At 39.4% G+C, this 20,532-nt stretch overlaps 1 protein-coding gene across 2 annotated transcripts in view; it reads left to right on the forward strand.

Annotated features, from left to right (window-relative positions):
* The first annotated feature begins 219 nt into the window (after positions 1–219).
* LOC127414410 (cGMP-dependent protein kinase 1-like) overlaps positions 220–20,532 on the forward strand; it is a 116,449-nt gene continuing 96,136 nt past the window's right edge. Inside the window, exons 1-2 of one of the 2 annotated variants that reach the window (XM_051652419.1) lie at positions 220–697; positions 17,232–17,398. In XM_051652419.1, coding sequence (XP_051508379.1) covers positions 444–697; positions 17,232–17,398 — 421 coding nt within the window. In that variant the 5' untranslated portion in view covers positions 220–443. Of the gene's footprint in view, positions 698–6,128; positions 6,730–17,231; positions 17,399–20,532 lie in introns of those variants that run through there. The other variant, XM_051652418.1, reaches the window with a different exon arrangement.

The raw sequence follows: 20,532 nt of genomic DNA on the forward strand, positions 1-20,532 counted from the left end.
TGACAGCAATGTATTGCGCATGTAGCCTACCCAGAACATCTTGTTACTCCTCAAGCGATTTTTGCAGAACTTTCCTACAGGCGGCTTCCATGGGCTTTTGAGACCCCCCACCCCCACCCCCCACCCCAACCCACTCATAAAAGTGAAACTCCGCCTATAACTAAAGACTCTGTGGAGCCACAGTCTGAGTGCGTGCCCGGTGCGAGTTTTGGACGGGGATGTTTGGGACAGTGGCCGACACATTAGCACTGGCGCACATGACGAACAGCGGGACTGACACCGACTCCTGTTTCCAACAGTAAGCACGTGGATAAATCAGCTGTGGATCTTGAAAACCAGAGCTTCTCTGGACGCGTGATACAGTTGGAGAGCGCGCCTGGTTGATTTAACGGGGATTAAGTTTTTTTTTTTTTTTTTTTTTTTTTTAAATCTACTACCTCAGAATGAGTGACCTGGAGGGAGACTTTGCAAAGATTTTAATGCTGAAGGAGGAGAGGATACGAGATCTGGAGAGGCGTTTGGCGGAGCGAGAAGACGAGATCAACGAACTGAAGCGAAAGCTGCACAAATGTCAGTCGGTTTTACCGTGCGCGCAGATCGGACCACGGACGCACCGAGCGCAGGGAATATCAGCCGAACCGCAGACGCACCAGGACATATCAAATCAAAGCTGTAGGAAAGTTGCCAAATCTGACAGGTGAGAGATTCTAAAAATCCCATCTGTTAAACATCTGCAAATGATGATTTTCGCTTTTAATAGTTTGGTACTTTTTTGGGTGGGTGTTTTTTGATTGCACTGTCACAAGAAGGGCGTGTTGGGTGCATCATTCAGTGTGTTTTGAGGATTCAGGACATGAATGAAGAAGCTCTCATGATGACAGAGCATCTTTGTAAAGCCTCAAAGAGAGGAGGAGGAGAGAGGGTGTATCATTGATCTCTAAACCATCATCATCTGCTCCCAGAGGGCTCTGAGCAGGAAGCTTCATGCATTATCGGCTTTTAGGGGTTGAACGTGTAGCGCCCAAGAGCCTGTATGAGGATATTTAATACGCTATTGGAAAGTGCTTTGTTTGACCATATGTTTCCCCTCCCATCAGCTCTGTCCCTCTGATTCGGGCCATATTTGCATGTGAGCATCTTTTAAAAAGATTTGGTGGAACTTTCTAAGAAGTTAAAGTGCAATATATAAGTTTATGGCTTCACTTCTGTTCTGAGGTGGCCTTCCATAGGGTCTTTCAAATCTCTTGAAAATGTTTTAAACAGATTTTGAGTAGGCCTACAGGTAGATCATATTTTTGTTAAATCTGAAATGCCTCTGCTATTACTGCTTCTTGGTATTCAGCTAATTTGTTTTGAGGTAAATACAACTCAGGCCTTGGTATTTTCATACTTTGTCTGTGAAAATCTTTATCCTTTGCACTGCAGTGTTTATGAGTTATGGTGGTCTAATGCTCAAAAGACCATGTTGAATAATATTGGCATCATCTCACATTTGATTTGCATGCAGAGATGCCCACAAGAGGGCAGAAGGTCCTTATGTTGTTGTTTTTCTCCTTATCACTTAAGGGCCATAACTGACAACCAAAAGAGCTTTAATAGACTTTTCAATGGCATTTTTAAGGATAATCACCCTTGGAGAAGAGTATGTGCAATTATTTATTTGTGGCATGTAGTAAGTAGGCTACTGTATGAAGATAGATGTGCTGGTCTTATAACTCTTACCTTAATGATTTCATTATTGAAGAGGCAAAGAGATTAAAGTCGTTTGTAGCTTAATGAGCACTTGAGACCATATGCTGATAAACCAACAGTGTCCTGATGTTGCAATCCATGTCAAGTTACTTTTAGCACCTTGGCAGTGATGTAGAGGTACTATATCACAATTCCTTACAATCACAATCTTAAAGCAGTTCACCTTAAAATGAACATTCTGTAATCATTTACTCACCCTCATGCTGTTCCAAACCTGTATGTCTTTCTTCCATGAAATATAAAGAAAGATGTTTGGCAGAATTTTAGCTTCAGTTACCTTTAACTTTAATTTGAAAGAAAACACATATGCAATGAAAGTGAATGGTGACTGAGGCTAATTCCTAACTCCCTATTCCCTTTCTGTAGTTACAGATTTCGGGTATTTATGGGAGTGAAAACGGCACTCTACAACCAAAGTCACTTCTGAAAAATCTGAGTTGTGACATCCGCATTTACATAAAATTTGAGTAGTGGGACTGTGAACAGAACCAATGTCAACAGTATGTTAACCATTGCAATTTCAAGACTTACTCCTTTACACACGGAACGATAAGTTGGTGATTTACTCCCAAAATTTTGCATTGTGTATACGTGGCCATAGTGAACATAAGGAATTGAATAATAAGTAAGTTATGCTTTATTTATAAGGTAAAATCTGAAGTTATCAAGGACTTGTCTGAACAATGTGGATGGATTCTAGAGTTATTGTTGAATGTTGAGATCATGTCGGTGTCATCTAAAAAAAGAGTTAGTGTACTTGTAAGGGTGACGAAGAGACAAAATGGCGGCAGTTGTGAGTCTGTGGGTGAAGCAAGCAGTCATGTTACAACAGATCCTCTTTCCATCGATCCACAGAGGAAGAACCCGGCAGGAAGAGTTTATAGAGAAGAAATTTAAAGCCTGTTTTCTAGGGAGAGGTCCATTCGAGGACAATGGCAGTGAGAGAGATAGATGCAGGGGCAAAAAAGAGCATTAGAGAGGAGGAATAATCTTGCACAATACATTCTTCAGGTCAAATTCGGATATTATTTAGATTGTTCACTGTGTAGGATTTTTGACTGATATGAATACCCAAAGAAATGTAGGTATGAAAATGTAATCTGGGTGCTCTTGTGGGCTGTTAGAATCTTTTGTTTCACAATACCAAGGTTTGTCTCACAATCTCCAAGTTTTTGGTGCTTTCCAAAAGTTCCATCCTCGCCATTCGTTAATTTGTTAATCAACAAAAGCTTTCATGGAGCGCTTTGAAACTGAACATTCATCCAGAGTACGCCCAATGGGGCACAGATACTCTGCTGTTACTTCAGAAATGATGATGTTAATTAATATATGTATTAAGAATTAATAGCGCATCTGACACAGGAATCAACTCCATAAGACTTAATCATGAAGATTAACACCCCAATTTACATCACTCCCAAGTTCGTCTTGTTCAGTCACAGTAAGTCCGTACATCACTTCTTTTGGCCTGCGTGTCCTGCATATTCAAACACCAGAGGGCGCCTTATGTTCTTAAAAAAAGTTGTCAGCCCAAACCTGAGGCAAGCTAAGACAAACCAGACATGATGCGTCCATATAGTGTAAGAAATGAACTTTAACATTAAGAGGCAATATTTGCCCACTGGATTTCATTTTCAGGGGCACCTTTATGAGGGCATATTTTTTTCTTCTTCTAACAATTCAAAACATAAACTGTCTCATCTGTTAATGTCAAATATTACTGTCAAATACTAATTTAATTGATTCACTAATACAATTGATCAAAACTGAGAATAATTACCTCTTACCCTAAGAAATAAATCAACATTAATTCATATGTTATGCCATAATACTTATAACTATGACTATAATAGGTGTTACATTATGAGGGCATTTTTTAATTTATTTTTTGCTCCCATGCACATTTTGGATTTCCGGGGTATTTATTGACCCAATAAAAATAATAGATTTATGACAACCTGCACGAACCTGACATTTATGAAAACACCGTTGTCCTGTGAAATGAGAAAACAGTACATACACTACCGGTCAAAAGTTTTGAAACACTTACTCATTCTTTATCATTATTATTATTATTATTATTATTATTATTTTCACATTTTAGAATAATAGTAAAGTCATCAAAACTATGGAATAACATAAATGGAACTATGGGAATTATGTTGTGACTAAAAATCCAAAATAAATCAAAACCGTGTTATATTTTAGCATCTTCAAAGTAGTCACCCTTTGCCTAGAATTTTAAGAAATGTACTCTTGACATTTTCTCAACCAACTTCTTGAGGTATCACCCTGGGATGCTTTTTAAACAGTATTGAAGGAGTTCCCATCTACACTATATTGCCAAAAGTATTCGCTCACCCATCCAAATAATTGAATTCAGGTGTTCCAATCACTTCCATGGCCACAGGTGTATAAAATGAAGCACCTAGGCATGCAGACTGCTTCTACAAACATTTGTGAGAGAATGGGCCGCTCTCAGGAGCTCAGTGAATTCCAGCGTGGTACTGTGATAGGATGCCACCTGTGCAACAAGTCCAGTCGTGAAATTTCCTCACTACTAAATATTCCACAGTCAACTGTCAGTGGTATTATAACAAAGTGGAAGCGATTGGGAATGACAGCAACTCAGCCACGAAGTGGTAGGCCACGTAAAATGACAGAGTGGGGTCAGCAGATGCTGAGGCGCATAGTGCGCAGAGGTCGCCAACTTTCTGCAGAGTCAGTCGCTACAGACCTCCAAAGTTCATGTGACCTTCAGATTAGCTCAAGAACAGTGCGTAGAGAGCTTCATGGAATGGGTTTCCATGGCCGAGCAGCTGCATCCAAGCCATACATCACCAAGTGCAATGCAAAGCGTCGGATGCAGTGGTGTAAAGCACGCCGCCACTGGACTCTAGAGCAGTGGAGACGCGTTCTCTGGAGTGACGAATCACGCTTCTCCATCTGGCAATCTGATGGACGAGTCTGGGTTTGGCGGTTGCCAGGAGAACGGTACTTGTCTGACTGCATTGTGCCAACTGTGAAGTTTGGTGGAGGGGGGATTATGGTGTGGGGTTGTTTTTCAGGAGCTGGGCTTGGCCCCTTAGTTCCAGTGAAAGGAACTCTGAATGCTTCAGCATACCAAGAGATTTTGGACAATTCCATGCTCCCAACTTTGTGGGAACAGTTTGGGGATGGCCCCTTCCTGTTCCAACATGACTGCGCACCAGTGCACAAAGCAAGGTCCATAAAGACATGGATGAGCTAGTTTGGTGTGGAAGAACTTGACTGGCCTGCACAGAGTCCTGACCTCAACCCGATAGAGCACCTTTGGGATGAATTAGAGCGAAGAATGCGAGCCAGGCCTTCTCGTCCAACATCAGTGTCTGACCTCACAAATGCGCTTCTGGAAGAATGGTCAAAAATTCCCATAAACACACTCCTAAACCTTGTGGAAAGCCTTCCCAGAAGAGCTGAAGCTGTTATAGCTGCAAAGCGAGGGCCGACGTCATATTAAACCCTATGGATTAAGAATGGGATGTCACTTAAGTTCATATGAATCTAAAGGCAGATGAGCGAATACTTTTGGCAATATAGTGTATATGTTGGGCACTTATTGGCTGCTTTTCTTTATTATTTGGTCCAAGTCATCAATAAAAAATAAATAAAAATAAAATAAAAATTATATATATATATGTGTGTGTGTGTGCGTGCGTGTGTATATCTGTATATATATATATATATATATATATATATATATATATATATATATATATATATATATAAATATACGTTTTATAATTAAATTAATATGGTGGCACAATTATATTTTTGTCTACAAAACTAATTTGAAACATTTAAGCATATGCCTTCAGATCAAAAGATTTTTAAGATCATGAGAAACATTTCAGTCAAGTGTTTCAAACCTTTTGACCGGTAGTGTAAAGCTGACACATAGCCTAACTGTTGAATAGTAGGGTGATTCAAATGCATGTTAAATGTATTAAGATTCATGTTAGGCTATTAAATCATTACAGAGTGCAATACAGCTCTACAGCGCGAAACATCCGTCTGAATGTCCAGGGGCTAATTCCAATCGAAAATGATCACCCCTATGCCCTACTCACTTCAAAAGATGCGGGCACTCTGAAGGGAACATGGCATTACAGTTTAAACGTAGCCTTCACTAAAAGTCTTCTGAAAGGGCACTTTGTAAAAAAAAAAAAAAAAAATTACTTTTGTTTGAAAGACCTTTCGAGTGGCGTCCCCCTTGCGAAGTGCCCTTCAATGGCGCAAAAATGCAGTTTGGAAAACGCCCCAGGAATCCCGCGTTCTGTGACGCATGCGAGGAGCGCGCGAAGGCTGTGAGCAATCTCGTTCGTCACGTCACTGTCCCGCGCGCTCACACGGATACACTTCTGTCAGTGAGTGTAGTGTTTGGATTTGTGCGCTTCTGTGAGGCTGAGCGCTTTTTCTTTTCTTTTTTTGTGTTACATGGATACACCGACATAGTTTTTACCCCCCACGGGCTTCTCAGTTTTTTAAATGGTTGTCGTCCTTTTATAATAGACTAGAAGCTAGTTTAGTGAGCAGGATTTCTGTCCTCTCAGTAAAGTTGTTAAAAGTGCAGATTTTTGTGGATCAGTTTGGTTTTATTCGGCTCTGATCGGGTTTATTCGGTTCGGAAGGGATGACGATGGGAACTTTACGCGACCTCCAGTACGCGCTTCAGGAAAAGATCGAAGAACTGAGGCAGAGAGACGCGCTCATTGACGAACTTGAGCTCGAGCTTGACCAGAAATACGAACTCATTCAGAAACTGCAGAACGAACTGGATAAGTACCGCTCCGTGATCCGCCCGGCGACCCAACAGGTCCAGAGTCGCTCGGAGCTGCCGGAGCATCACCGCACCAAACGTCAGGCGATCAGCGCCGAACCTGCCAACGTCCAGCAGCTGAGTCACGTGACCCTGCCCAACGTCCCCAAAAGCGCCAAGTAGGTTAAACATGATAAAATATAATAATCTATCAAATATGACATTAAATTCATCCAATACCACCTTAAATTCAAAACATCCATTACAGTCATCTAATGCCGCACCTTAAACAACGTTTTAAAGGGATAGTTTACCCAAAAATGAAAATTCTCTCATCATTTACTCAACCTCATGCCATCTCAGATGTGCATGACTTTTTCTTCTACAGAACACAAAGGAGAATTTTTAGAATACTTTACCTCTGTTGGTCCTTTCAGTGCAAATGAATGGTGGCCAGAACTCTGAAGGTCCAAAAAGGCAGCACAAAAGTAATCCATACGACTCCAGTGGTTAAATCCATGTCTTCAGAAGCGATATGATAGGTGTGGGGGAAAAAACAGATCAATATTTAAGTCTTTTTTTTTTTGTACTATAAATCTCCAATTTCACTTTCACTTCCACATTCTTCTTCTTTTGTCTTTTGGCGATTCACATTCTTCATGCATATCGCCACCTACTGGTTGGGGCTGGTCAAAGGTGGACATTTATAGTAAAACAAAGACTTAAATATTGATTTGTTTCTCACCCACACCTATTATATTGCTTCTGACAAAATGTATTTAACCAATGGAGTCTTATGGATTACTTTAATGCTGCCTTTATGTCCTTTTTGGACCTACAGAGTTCTGGTCACCATTCTTTTTGCATTCAATGGACCTACAGAGTGGAGATATTCTTAAAAATCTAAAAATCTTTATTTGTGTTCAGCAGAAGAAAGAGTCATTCACATCTGAGATGGCATGAGGGTGAGTAAATGATGAGATAATGTTAATTTTTGGGTGAACAATCCCTTTAAACACATCATTAACATAATCAAAACACACATTAAAATAATTAAATCATGACGTTTGATATTTATCCTAAGCACAGACTTTTAATTACTTTTCATGAATGTTCATCAGAACATCACTCTTTTCATTCACCCCTAAATATACCCTGGTATCATTTAATGGTATTTGCTATAGAACCATAGTTACTCCAGTTATTGTTACTGGTGTAAAATCCCAATATAAAGTATTTACAGTATATGGGATCTTATTCAAACAGTGTAAGAAACTTTCAGAATTTCTGTCGTGTAATTCTTGTTTCTGATGACAATTGTGGCTAGTACTCACTTATTTTTTTTTAACAATAACTTGAGTAACCATGGCATTTTGGCAGAAACTATGGTTACCATGGCAACTCGTTGAAAGTGAAGGCTGTATCGTGAGTTTTGCAGGTTGCACATTTAAAATCATTCTAATTTCTGCAGTAAATCTGACAACTTGCCCATTATCCAAACTCATTATGTTTTGTTCAGAATGGCATTCATTGACATTTGCAAGTGTCTCATTGATGATGCTCTAACAAAACTTTGATTTCCCACAAGGAAACATCTGAACCAGGAATAGTTTGTCAGTACTGAGTGGATGTAGGGGCACTGAAGAGAGAAATGCACAAACACTGGTTACTGTATATAATACACTGTATTATAACTGCCTTGTTTAACAGACTATCAGTCTGTTAAATTTGCTTATCAAATGGTATTTGATAAGCAGGCAGGGTTGCGGCATGATATTTGCTTATACCATCCTGCAGGTGGGTCAGGAACATTTGCTCATGTTATTTTCATAATCAACTGTTATGATACACAGCATAGTAGTGAACTGTGTTGTTTTAATTAAAATGGACACTACAGGACCAGAGGACCTAACCAGGCTGAACAATTTTCCTGGACATGAAGGATCTTTGTGTTTCAACCTGCTGCAAAGAACACACATTGCTTTCCCTTAATTAATTTGCATCTAGTGGTGTGACGAGGAGGAGGGTGTGGCCAGGCTGTGATGATGCACGCCTGGCACTGAATTGTCGTAATCAACTGGTAGGGAGATAAAGACGAGCCGGGAGCGCCAGTTCGAGAGAGAGAGACACACACGGCCGCTGTGTCGGTTCCCGCCTCCTCCTTGCCTATCCTTACACATTACACTGGTACCGAAACCCGGGAAGGAGGAGGGATTCGCTGTCGGAGAGCCTCGCCGCTGTTGGAGGGTCGTGACGGCGAGGAGGTATGGTACGGTTGTACTGGAGCGGTACGCCAGGAGGCGGAGGAGCCCGCTGCCGTTCGCCAGGAGACAGAGAAACTGCTGCCATCCGCCAGGGGGAAGAGGAGCCGGCTGCTGTCCGCCAGGAGGCGATGTCCAGTGCCATCGCCCATCGTCGCGGAGGACTGCTGCCCAGCTGGCCGAGGACCAGGCGACAGTGTGTCGGGGACCGGCGAGTCACTTTTTCTCTCTCTCTCCTCTCTCTCTCTATGTCTCTCCCCCTCACTCTTTCCCTCTCCCCTCTCCCAGGACTCCAAAGAGGCGGGGAAGCCCTGCCAGCAGAAGGATGGCCAGAAGAGCAACACCTCCCCTCCAGGAGGGGAGGGGAGTACGTCATGCTGGAGGTCTCCCCGGCCTGAATCGGCCAGCCCGGCACTTAATTGTCGTAATCAGCTAGGAGGGGGATAAAGACAAGCCAGGAGTTCCAGTTCGAGAGAGACACATGCGGCCGCTGTGTGTGTGCGTCTATGTGTTTATGTTCAGTTCTTTTATGTCATTAAAGTTATATTGACTGTTCTGCCGGTTCCTGCCTCCTCCTTGCCCATCCTTACCATTACAAGTGGTTTGGCAGCAGAGGAACATCATTCTTCCTTTTATGACCAGTGTGGCCCCCCGTCTGTGGTGCATCTGACGTTTGGCAGCTTAACACTGTTAATCTACAACATAACTTTGTTTTGTTCAGAAAAAACCCATTGAACCACAGTGAAGCAGAGCCTGTTCTGCCTCTTGTCATCCTTGTCTATTCTGCTTGTATCTTGAGCTGATGAGCTCTTTAAGGAATGATTATGAACATTTAAAGGAAAATAACTGAAGAGAAAGCTTCAGAACAGCTTGTGTTGGGCTGCGAGATGGGAACATAGTGGCATCAATATTGCTTTATTTTTTTGAAAGCTCAGAATGTGTTTGGAGAAGATTCTACGTCTCTGTCTTTCCCCAGGGATCCAAACTAAACTGAACTGAAACAATGAGGAGGCAAATGGCTGTTTTTAGATGCTAAATTACAGAATTGGGTGGTTGTTAAGTAACAAGATAGAAAGTCATGAAGAGAAAGACAGCTGAAAATTGACCAACAAATTTTACATTTATACTGTATGTGTATGTGTGTGTGTGTGTTTCATTTTTATACATTATGTTTTTCTTTGACAAACAATTTTACAAATATTAGAAAAAGCCACAAAATGTGTAGGGCAAAGGGACACACTTAAAACTCACACTTGAATATTTGTTTTTATTAAATAATTATATGCAACACACTGACAATAAAGCATTACAAAGTTTTATCATGAACCAAGTTTTATCTGAAATGCAAAGGGCACACATACTGTATAATAACAACAACCAAACCCCATTTTTTAAATGAACAAATAAACAACTCCAAAACATGGTTGCATGCAGGTGCCTAAAACAGTCAAATGTATAGAAAGGAGAACATACTGTTCATCTCACACACCGCCGTAAATCGCAAAAAAATATTATATTTATATATACAGGCACACTTTTTCAGCTATCTACAGTATATCACCGGTAGACCAAATGTGGCTATTTAAATAAATATAATAATCTTGCAAGCTACAGCTATGTGCAGGACCATTCTCCATCATGTCTAAATGTTTTAGAGACTCACCATAATACTAAAATCCTCTTTGAAACAACAATACCAAATGTTTATTTTAAACTTACTTGCTTTAAGAAAAATAATAATAATAAAAAACCATTGCATAGAAATTGAATATGAGAGATTCCATTTCTGGGAAACTGAATAAAACGAAGTTTTTTAACCAATTGTAGAGCCTAGGAGGGCAGAGCCAGGCTGGAATGACACACGCCCGGTCCCCAATCAGCCTGATGGGGGACCAGGCGTGCGTCATTCCAGCCCGGCCCCGCCCTCCTTGGCTCTACACCAATTATACACATAGTGGAGTTAATTAGCAGAGGTTTGGGAGGAGCATGTTAATTTTAATCTGACAAATCACAGCCCGCAAGTAGGAGTATATAAGCCGCTGCTTACCTGCTTCTTGTGACAATTCTCCTGACATCCTTCCTCCACCCCATCTCCTCCCGTTCTCGAGCTCTGAGCCCTCCAGTATACAGACAGTAAGCCAAATACGTTTACCTCTTCTATACAAGATTACATTAACATACGAACTACTGAAACATTAAAAAGTGATAGTATATGCACACGAAAAGCTAGAGATCTGTCGTTGACGATCGGTGAAAACTATTATTGAAATCAATATTAAATCCACAATGGACTCCTCAACCACCATGCTATAAAAGCTATGATCTCTGCAGAGGCCTTGCTTTGTGTTCTAGTACTTTGCAGAGAAGACAGAATAAAGGATGGAGGGAGATAATGGCCATTGACTCATTAGCACACACCTCTATAGAAAACCACAAAGTTACCAATGACTTTCCAATGAGTCCATACCAATCATACAGTGAATGCATCAACAGAGAATGTGAATTGGAACAGATTATGTGAATCGGAACAGATTCTCGGGACAGTCCCCTTCCCTTTTATAGAAAATTATTTCTCCAGTCTGAAGTATTTTTACTATTTCACCCTCAAGGAAGAATATTGTGAGACAGAGAAAAGGCCTTTCTAAAGAGAAATGTCTTAATTATTTTGATCAGTAATTGCTGGTTAAACGTCAGATTATCTCAGCCCTTCTTCATATTGCAACATGACACAGCACAAGTAAACTGACGAAGATCCGTAACCCAAACTATGTGATTGAAATGATCAACACATATCCTGATAAAAGTTCTAGTCTGCAATGAGCAAGATGTATTCACTGTCTGCATTCCACAACAAGCTGTCCAGCCATTATAACTCCACGTCCACCGCTTACTCCAAATTTCTTAGCTTTGAGCCTTAGCATACTTTGTCCTTTTAAGGGAGACAGTCTGTAGACCTGTGTGATGTGAATATCCTTAGCAAAAGGCAATGAGTAAAAGTCAAACAGAGGCTAAAGTGTTGAGGCTGGTCACGGGAAGCTCCAGAGGTTGTCTGCTGTAAATGAGGCCAGTGATCCCTGCACTTCTACTGGATGTAAAATATTTCCCCTGACCATTCCTCCAGAGAGCTGAATAAACACCAGTATGCAAAAATGCCACACAAGTCTAGAAAAATTAAGCTACAGTCTCTGAATCTTAGAGCTGTTATATGCATTATATGGTTTTACAGGGTTCTTCTTGGGTCAAAATGGTCTTTGTTGGTAGATTATGTTTTTGTAATTAAAGGGATAGTTCACCCAAAAATAACATTTTTGTCAGAAATTTTGGGTGAACCCTACCTTTATTTAATAAGTACCATTTAATAATTAACAATTAATTTGGCATATTGAATAACTGACAGACTTTGACCTCAAGTCTCACTTTAAGATGTTTTCCTCATCAATGCTGTTTAGAATGTCAGAGCTGTTTGACATAGTTTCAGTTAAGCGCCTAGCCATTTGAGATGTTTTACTTACTAGGGCTTCAAAGTGGAGAATGCTCAGTAGAATTCAAATGGGTCATACCAGTTTTGCGGTTGGCTTTTAAAATTGGTCTGCTGTTATTTATACTCTCCTGCTGTCTTTCATTCTCAACTGCACAACATTAGAGGTAAGACCCCAGTTTATCTCAAAAAGTTGGTGTGTTTGTGTGTATTATAAAGGCTAATTTAAACTTTCTGGGTGAACAGGCTTCGCATAGTTCGCCTACAAATGATGACGAAATGCAGTGACGTTTTTGTTCTGCCAAGGTGTTCGTTTGGTGAGATTTCACCTGTTTGCACACATCTCTGAAATTCTTGACCCAAGAGAACTCTGCTGGTCGAAGAGCGCTGATGATTGGTCAAAACTATTCATGGGTGTGGTTTGGACGTGATGCTTTTTATTTACAATCGTGCATGTCAGCTGAGGAGTTATTACCTAGGTTACTGTCGTTAAAATTGATGAATGATGAATGAATGTTACATTTATAAAGTACTTTACACAATGAACAGGGGACTCTCCTCAACCACCACCAGTGTGCAGCATCCACCTGGATGATGCAACAGCAGCCATAGAGCGCCAGTACGCTCACCACGCACTAGCTATTGATGGAGAGGAGAGAGTGGAGTGATAGAGCCAGTTAATCAATGGGGATTATTAGGAAGCCATGATTGATAAGAGCCAATGGGGGGAATTTGGCCAGCACACCAGGGTTACACCCCTACTCTTTTCAAGAAGTGTCCTGGGATTTTTAATGACCACAGAGAGACAGGACAACATTTTAACGTCTCATCCGAAGGACGGTCCCTTTTTACAGTATAGTGTCCCCATCATTGTACTAGGGCATTAGGACCTACACAGTCCATAGGGTGAACACCCCCTGCTGGACTCCCTAATACCTCTACCTGCAGCAACCACAGTTTTCCCAGGAGCTCTCCCATCCAGGTACTGACCAGGCTCAACCCTGCTTAGCTTCAGTAGGCAACCAGTCTTGAGCTCCAGGGCGATATGGCTGCTGGCTGCTGGCTGCTGATTAATTTGAAGCCAGTGTCTCAGAGATTGTGTGGAAGTATACTTTTTTACATGATTTGCAACACAAACTCTACAAAGACAGCACGGCCACAACAAATGAGTGGAGAGAGATTTGAGTTTTTATAAGTGAAAGGGGCCGTGACAAGTTTAATAAAGCAAAGAAGCGTCACAATGCTAGAAGCAGCACAGCGCTAGAAGCGACGGTGCACGGAGAGAAAAACCAACATTATTGGCTTTACTTGCGGCTGGAACAGTACGTTAAACACCGTGACATCACCCTAAACAAACTAATTTTAAAACGACACCATGTGTAGTATAAACGGCGGCTTCGTTCGCCTAGGGTGCTTTAGTTCGTCCAGGAGAAAAAAAGTTTGGCTTCTTACAAAGTATAAACCAGGCTTAGATGTGCATTCAAAAGTCATAGATTTCAATGTGGGCTAATTTCTCATTCTTCAAAGACCAAATGATCTGAGCTATACATTAGTTTTATAGCTCTATAATCTAACAGTATGTCAGCAATTTGTGTCTGTTTTAATTTCTCCTAAGAAACTGCAAGAGAAACATAAGAGACAAAGTTAATTCTTAAATGAAACACAACTGAGAACTCTGTTAAGTTAAAGTTAACATTTTCCTCTGCGTGAGACTGTCCATGTGTGTGGAGTCAAGTGAAAGAGGCACTACAAAATGTAATGTGGAGATCTTTAAATGCCACGTGTCTGTGGAATGTAAACAGAGTGTGGTTCATAGGTGAGCTTTTGTGGGCTTTAGCAGCTAATCTGATGTCTGGCGTTAGTCCAGGTTCACACAAACAAGAGCCCTGCTGTCATAATGATAGACTTTTGGTTGAGGAACACTCAGAAGTGTTCGGAAGTGTGTTATGAACAATATGTCTCATATGTCAACTTTACAGCGATAATGAGATTTACAGGAGATTTAAAGAACACATCACCACATCAAGCCACGTTTATCCATTCACCATCCTTTGAGCAAATAAAGGTGCAGTGTGTATTTTCAGTGCCACTAGCAGCAGCAAACAGAATTGCAATAAAAAAAGACCTAAACCAAGCAGGTTTACCAAACATTTCTTGTCTGCTATTGTCCAAACAAACACACACACACACACACACACACACAAAAACCTCATGTGATTGGTTGAGCCAGAACTCAGTTTACGAATTGCTTAATTATAGATGGTTCTGCAATTAACAATTTTAATCTAATTAATTTCATGCATTAATTATGGTGGTGGTGTAGTGGGCTAAAGCACATAACTGGTTGCTGGTTCGATCCCCACAACCACCACCATTGTGGCCTTGAGCAAGGCACTTAACTCCAGGTTGCTCCAGGGGTATTGTCCCTGTAATAAGTGCACTGTAAGTCGCTTTGGATAAGTGTCTGCCAAATGCATAAATGTAAATACATAATCACAATTAAACATTATAATTTGCTGAGAAAGGCCCCCAAATAAAGATAATTCATATAAATAATGCCTAATAATTCAAATATTTCTAAATATAGTATGTAGGGACTATAATAAATACAGTATATAATACTGATTGAAATTCAGTTTGAAATAAATTGCATTATCGTGGCAGATGAAAAGCATTGACTAGACAATACAAAAAGTGACTTAAGAACTCATTATATTGTTTGTTTTATTCTCATATCATTGAACAGGCCTACAGTTGACAGCAATCCGTTTTACATGGAGTTTGTCAATGTGTTCAATTCTCACGGTATGCGTTCTTGCGTTCCATCTGCTGCATTTATAATTGTCACTCTATGCACATGTACGTGCCTCAGACTGACATGCTTAGAGCATCTGACTGGTATTCAACGTCATGAACGGCACATTAATAGGATGTGAGCGGTTCTCATTCTGTGGCTGCACTACTTGTGAGGTTTGTTGAGGCACACTGCCACCTATTGATGCGGATCGTATAAACAAATGTACTTCAAGCTTGAAGTGCTCATATGAACGCGTTGTTTTTTAAAATATAATAATTGCACTTAATTGATGCGTTAAATCGACAGCCGTAATTTTAAAATATGTATTTTTTTAAACTTCACTTTTAAGAGCCGTTAGAGACTCTGATAAATCAAATTTTTTATTGATTAATCTTTAAAAATATTTTGCTTTGAGGTGTATATCAGACTGTTTTCATTACTGAGTGCCTGAGTGGGAGGTTACGTTGACTTTTAATTACTTAAAATGTATTTGAAAGAGGAATTTCTTTGTCTTTTCTGACTTTGCACATTAATGTTGTGCAGTAGCACACTATGGTGATTGATGTATGTTGTCATGAAACAGAGACCTTCCCTTTGAAATCCGAACTGAAGTGGTTACAGGAGACACATTTAAGCGACCAGGTTTAAATAGTGATGTGTCTCACCTGACCACGTGATCGAAAACGAGGCATATCTTACAGTTTTTCTGAATTGCTAAAACACTAAACCCTATTCTCTGAACCAAATGCACAGTGGCCTAAACCCATTTGTCAAATCAATCACTCTTTTTGCAAAACTCTAAACACATTCTCACTCACTAAAACACATTTCACACTGTGATGCACTTGTGTTGCATAATGGAAAACACGGGCAACAAAAGTTAAACACAACTACACAGTTTCCATCATTTACACACAACGACTCAAATGTTCACACTTGTTTCTAATGATGTGAAAACATGATGCTGAGGCAGAATGAATCTGTCATTGACTTTAATTTTGCATTTGCACAACATTTCTGAGTTTACTGTAATGTGTTTTTCATTTAGAGTGTCCTTTGGGGTTTTGCAGTTGGACTACTGTATTTTGACAGTATGTAAGTGCTGAATATACAGACATTCAATATTGTATTACTTGCAGTACTTACAGTATACAATATATTCACTCTGCTACTGTAAGTTGTGATTAGTATACTTTTTTTGACAGTAATTGCAAAATGTGCTTACTATACTATACAGTAAACATTTTTTCTGTAATTACCTGGATGCTGTGTTCTCAATTTTCTGATGTAGTGTCTAATGAATGCTCTGTAGTGTTTATATATTGACTTGCTGTGTGTATGATCTGAAAGTACTGTTTGATTTTGAGCACAGATGAAATGGCTTTGAGGCGATTGTTTGATTTTGCCAGAAGAGTCAGGGGTTTTGTGAATGTAGTTTGAAGAAGAATTGAAGAATTGTAGTTTTGTGTTTAAAGTTGTGAGAAAATGGGTAAAGGTTTCAAGAAATGTGTTTTAGCAATTCAGAAAAACTGTAATACCAGGTGTAAATGGGGTCTAAGAGAGTTGGTCTATTTACTTTAATCTCCTGAAAATATCCTACTCATTTAATTTCTTTTTTTTTGTTTTTTTTTTTTTGCTGCCCACATTCCCAGATTCACTCCTGAGGCATCTAATTGGTTATGTTCTGAATTCTGATCCTAGCAAGCCTTTACTTCTGCAGAATATAGTGTGTACATTATACTGTGCATAATATGCAATTTTTTTGTATGCATAGAATAACCAAATCAACTTAACATGTTTTTCTTGGCTTATAGTTTGACTGGACTGAAAAGAGTAAAGTCATCAAAAAATGCTTAATTAACCTTCTTATTTCCGGAATGTCAAGTGGACACATCTTACGGAAATACACTTTCTCGAGTTTGTTCATGTGACAGCAAAGTTGAAATGTTTAGTGTGGCAAAATGCATTATTATTTTTTCTTTATTTTTTACAAACTATTTCTTAAAGTAGTATGTCCTGAAGTATTCTATACTGCACAGTATGCAATAAGCAGTAGGCTAGAATTCCATTCCCAACATAGCCATGATCTATACTGCTTCAAAGAAATGACACAGCCCTATTTAACATCATCTTTCCTCTGTACAGGTCTAAGGAACTGATCAAGTCCGCTATCCTAGACAATGACTTCATGAAGAACCTGGAGATGTCTCAGATCCAGGAGATAGTGGACTGTATGCATCCAGTGGACTATGACAAAAACAGCTGTGTTATTAATGAGGGGGATGTGGGCTCCCTTGTCTACGTCATGGAAGGTGAGAGACAGGAATGGAAAATGTCCTTTTGAAAAGAGATTGAGAGATTGTGCTTTCTCTGTGTGTGAGTGAGCTGATATTTAAGTGTGTTCAGAAATTCTTAAAGTGATAGTTCACCCAAAATGAAAATTCTGTCATCATATACATAAGCATTTTCTTATGTGGAATAGAGTAGGAGATATTTTGCAGAATATCTGAGCTGCTTTTTTTTTTTTTTTTTTTTTTTTTTTGCATTCAGTGAAAGTAGATTGCGACCCCAACTGTCAAGTTCCAAAAAGGAAAAAAAAACAACAAAAAAAAGGAGCATGAAGTACCATAAAAGTAGTCCATTCGACTTGTGTGCTATATATCCAAGACTTCTAAAGCCATATCCAAATTTAACCATTACGATGTGGTGTTATTATAGAGTGTACTATCCCTATAAGGAACAGGATATGATACAAAGAACATTTTTGTCGTACATTTCCATTTATTTTATTGGCTGGCAATTTTTTACCAAAGGCACTTTTAAGGCACTGTTTAGTGTGTTTTTAGTGTCAGGGGTCAAACTTTGTCACAAGGCTTTCTGTTGTAGACCTCTGCATGAATCCATGATTTATGTGTAATTCCATGACACTATCTCATTAGATTTAGTTAATTAGCTGCCTATAAATTGATCTAGTCAGAGAAACCAAATCCTGCGAGAGCTGTTAGTCTGCCGTTCCGTTGTTCACTGCCCCAATATTTATAACCATTTTTACAAGTGGTCAACAAATTTTCAATGTCCCATACAATGCAATATATAGAGTCAGTGGCTGACGGCAGATATAATGCAATATACTGTATGCAGTGTATTTTAATGAAAGCAAATGAGATTTCAGCAATTTTATTGTCAATTAAATACTTATTTTACACAATATTTACTCAATTTAATTTTTTTTGTTCTAAAAATTTAATATTTTCTTTATTTTATCTATATATTATCAGTCAAGCTGACTTGTTTGTTAACAGCTTTTGCTTAGTATATCAAAATGGTCTGTCACTATTTACACATATCTTGCATTATTTTATTTAAAGCATCAATATTATTTGTCTTGGAATTTGGTGTTGTTGCTGTCCCCGATTGGTCAATGGACCTGTCTCTGACATCTGTACATCTGTCAATGGGTGTGGTTTAACAAGAAAAAGAGAGGTTTGTCTTTTGTAAGGATCAGAGGATTTTCTCTGTTCTCTCTATTTGTGTTCCTGAGAGAGTAGAGGAACACTTGGTTTGAATTAAAGGATTTCTGTTAGTCATGCCCAGAAGATTTGATGCTTTTGTGGTACAAATTAGCCATTTCCCCAACACACCAAAACCTGACACAAGCCAATTACACAGAGAGGGAAAAAGTGAGTTGATATGTGCCATATACACTCCCAGAACACATTAGCTCTTTTCCAAAACCTTGTGAGCTGCCCTTGCTGCTTACTGTCTGCATTGGCAGCTGCCTGATTGGTGAACGATTTTGAATGTTCTTCATAGGCAGCAACTCAAATAGTGTGTGGCACACAAATAGTGTGTATTTTAGGAGGCAGCATAATTAGATTGCCTACCTTTTGGAACAGTGTTTGCATCAGAAGTGTGCCCAAGGTGCCTTAAAATGCTGCCTCCATAGGCAACTCACTAGGTTTTGAAAGTGCAAATATGACATGTTGATTGTTTATAATAATAAAACAAATACAATCAAACATACACAAACTTCTGCTTAATCAACATTAGCCCTGTTACATTCAGATATTGCCACTGCCATAGAAATAATTTGTAGATCAGGGGAGGACAGAGAATTTGGAGAGAAAGGACATGGAAAGAGGACCATTTCTTTAGGATTTTCTATTAGAAAGAGAAACAAACTCTTCACAGCTGGGCTTCTGTCTTCCTGGCTGAATTCTTTACAGCTGAGAGCAGCAGAAATAAACGCTATAGATTGCAAAAGCAGAGAAATGTGAGATTTTAGAACGCATTGGATCTCACAGGAATCCTCCATTGAAACTTCAGCTTTAGGATGACACCTATACTTTGAATCTCAGTACTCACCCCATCCATGGTGTCACTTTGTATTAAAGTGGTGGGGACATTGACACCTAAACAAGTTTTTAAAGGGGTTTTCAAAACTGAAATGTAAATAATTTATTAAAGGGATCACCCCAGATTCACCCCCTCATTTACTCACTTATGTTGTTCCAAAGCCATATGACTTTCATTCTTCTGTGAAACACAAAAGGAGGTGCCAGGCATTTAAGTGCCAGATCACCTCTCTTTGTAATATCCACTTATTAATGAAAACTCCTGCTTATGCTTCCTTTGTATTTAGGGTTGCAAATTTCAAGAAATGTTCTTAATCTACAATTGTTAGCATTAATGAATGAAAATCGATTAAACATTACCAATAACAATAAAAACTGTATGTGGTGTACAGCTTGAAACACAAAATACAAGACGCGTATTTTTCTTCAAGCAAAGCATTATTTATACAAAGTTTGATTTTTTTTTGACTGATCAACTGTTCACATGCATATTCACATGCATTGAAAATGTCCAGATCTGACAAATTCCTTACTGTAGCAGGAAACGTGAAAACATGAAACACCGAAGTATGTGCACGTAGCCTACTATTTAAAAATAAAGAGCTGGGTCTACTAGAATATGTTTACATGTTTAATGTAAAAAAAAAAAAAAAAAAAAAAACCTCATTCTGTACATTGCTGCAGCCCCTCTTTTCACTCACTGGCTGAAACGCTCTTGTAGCTCCTGTCTCTTTAAAGCCCCCCTTTCCGAAAAGCCCAGTCTGTTGGGATTGGTCAACCACTTAGAGCTTGTGTCGGAAGTGTAACGCCCCTTACCATAACCGAGTTCCAGGCTTCCCGAGCAGCTGTAAACACTACTGTAACTACAGTAACAGCAGCATCGTTTTTGCCGTACCAGTTCGAGCCCGATAAGGAAAGTTTGGAAGAACAATCTGATCGACCCGAACCACCTTCGCAAGCACGACTTGAGCAGGATGTTTTACAGTGGTAAGTTTTAATTTTGTAGCTTTCTTACAAGTACACTGATTATTGTGAACCTAACAACGCTTCAAGTAAAAGTCACGTAGTGCATCTAAGTTAGTCATCTTTTG

This window comes from Myxocyprinus asiaticus, chromosome 23, assembly GCF_019703515.2.
Source record: "Myxocyprinus asiaticus isolate MX2 ecotype Aquarium Trade chromosome 23, UBuf_Myxa_2, whole genome shotgun sequence".
Lineage (NCBI taxonomy): Eukaryota > Metazoa > Chordata > Actinopteri > Cypriniformes > Catostomidae > Myxocyprinus > Myxocyprinus asiaticus.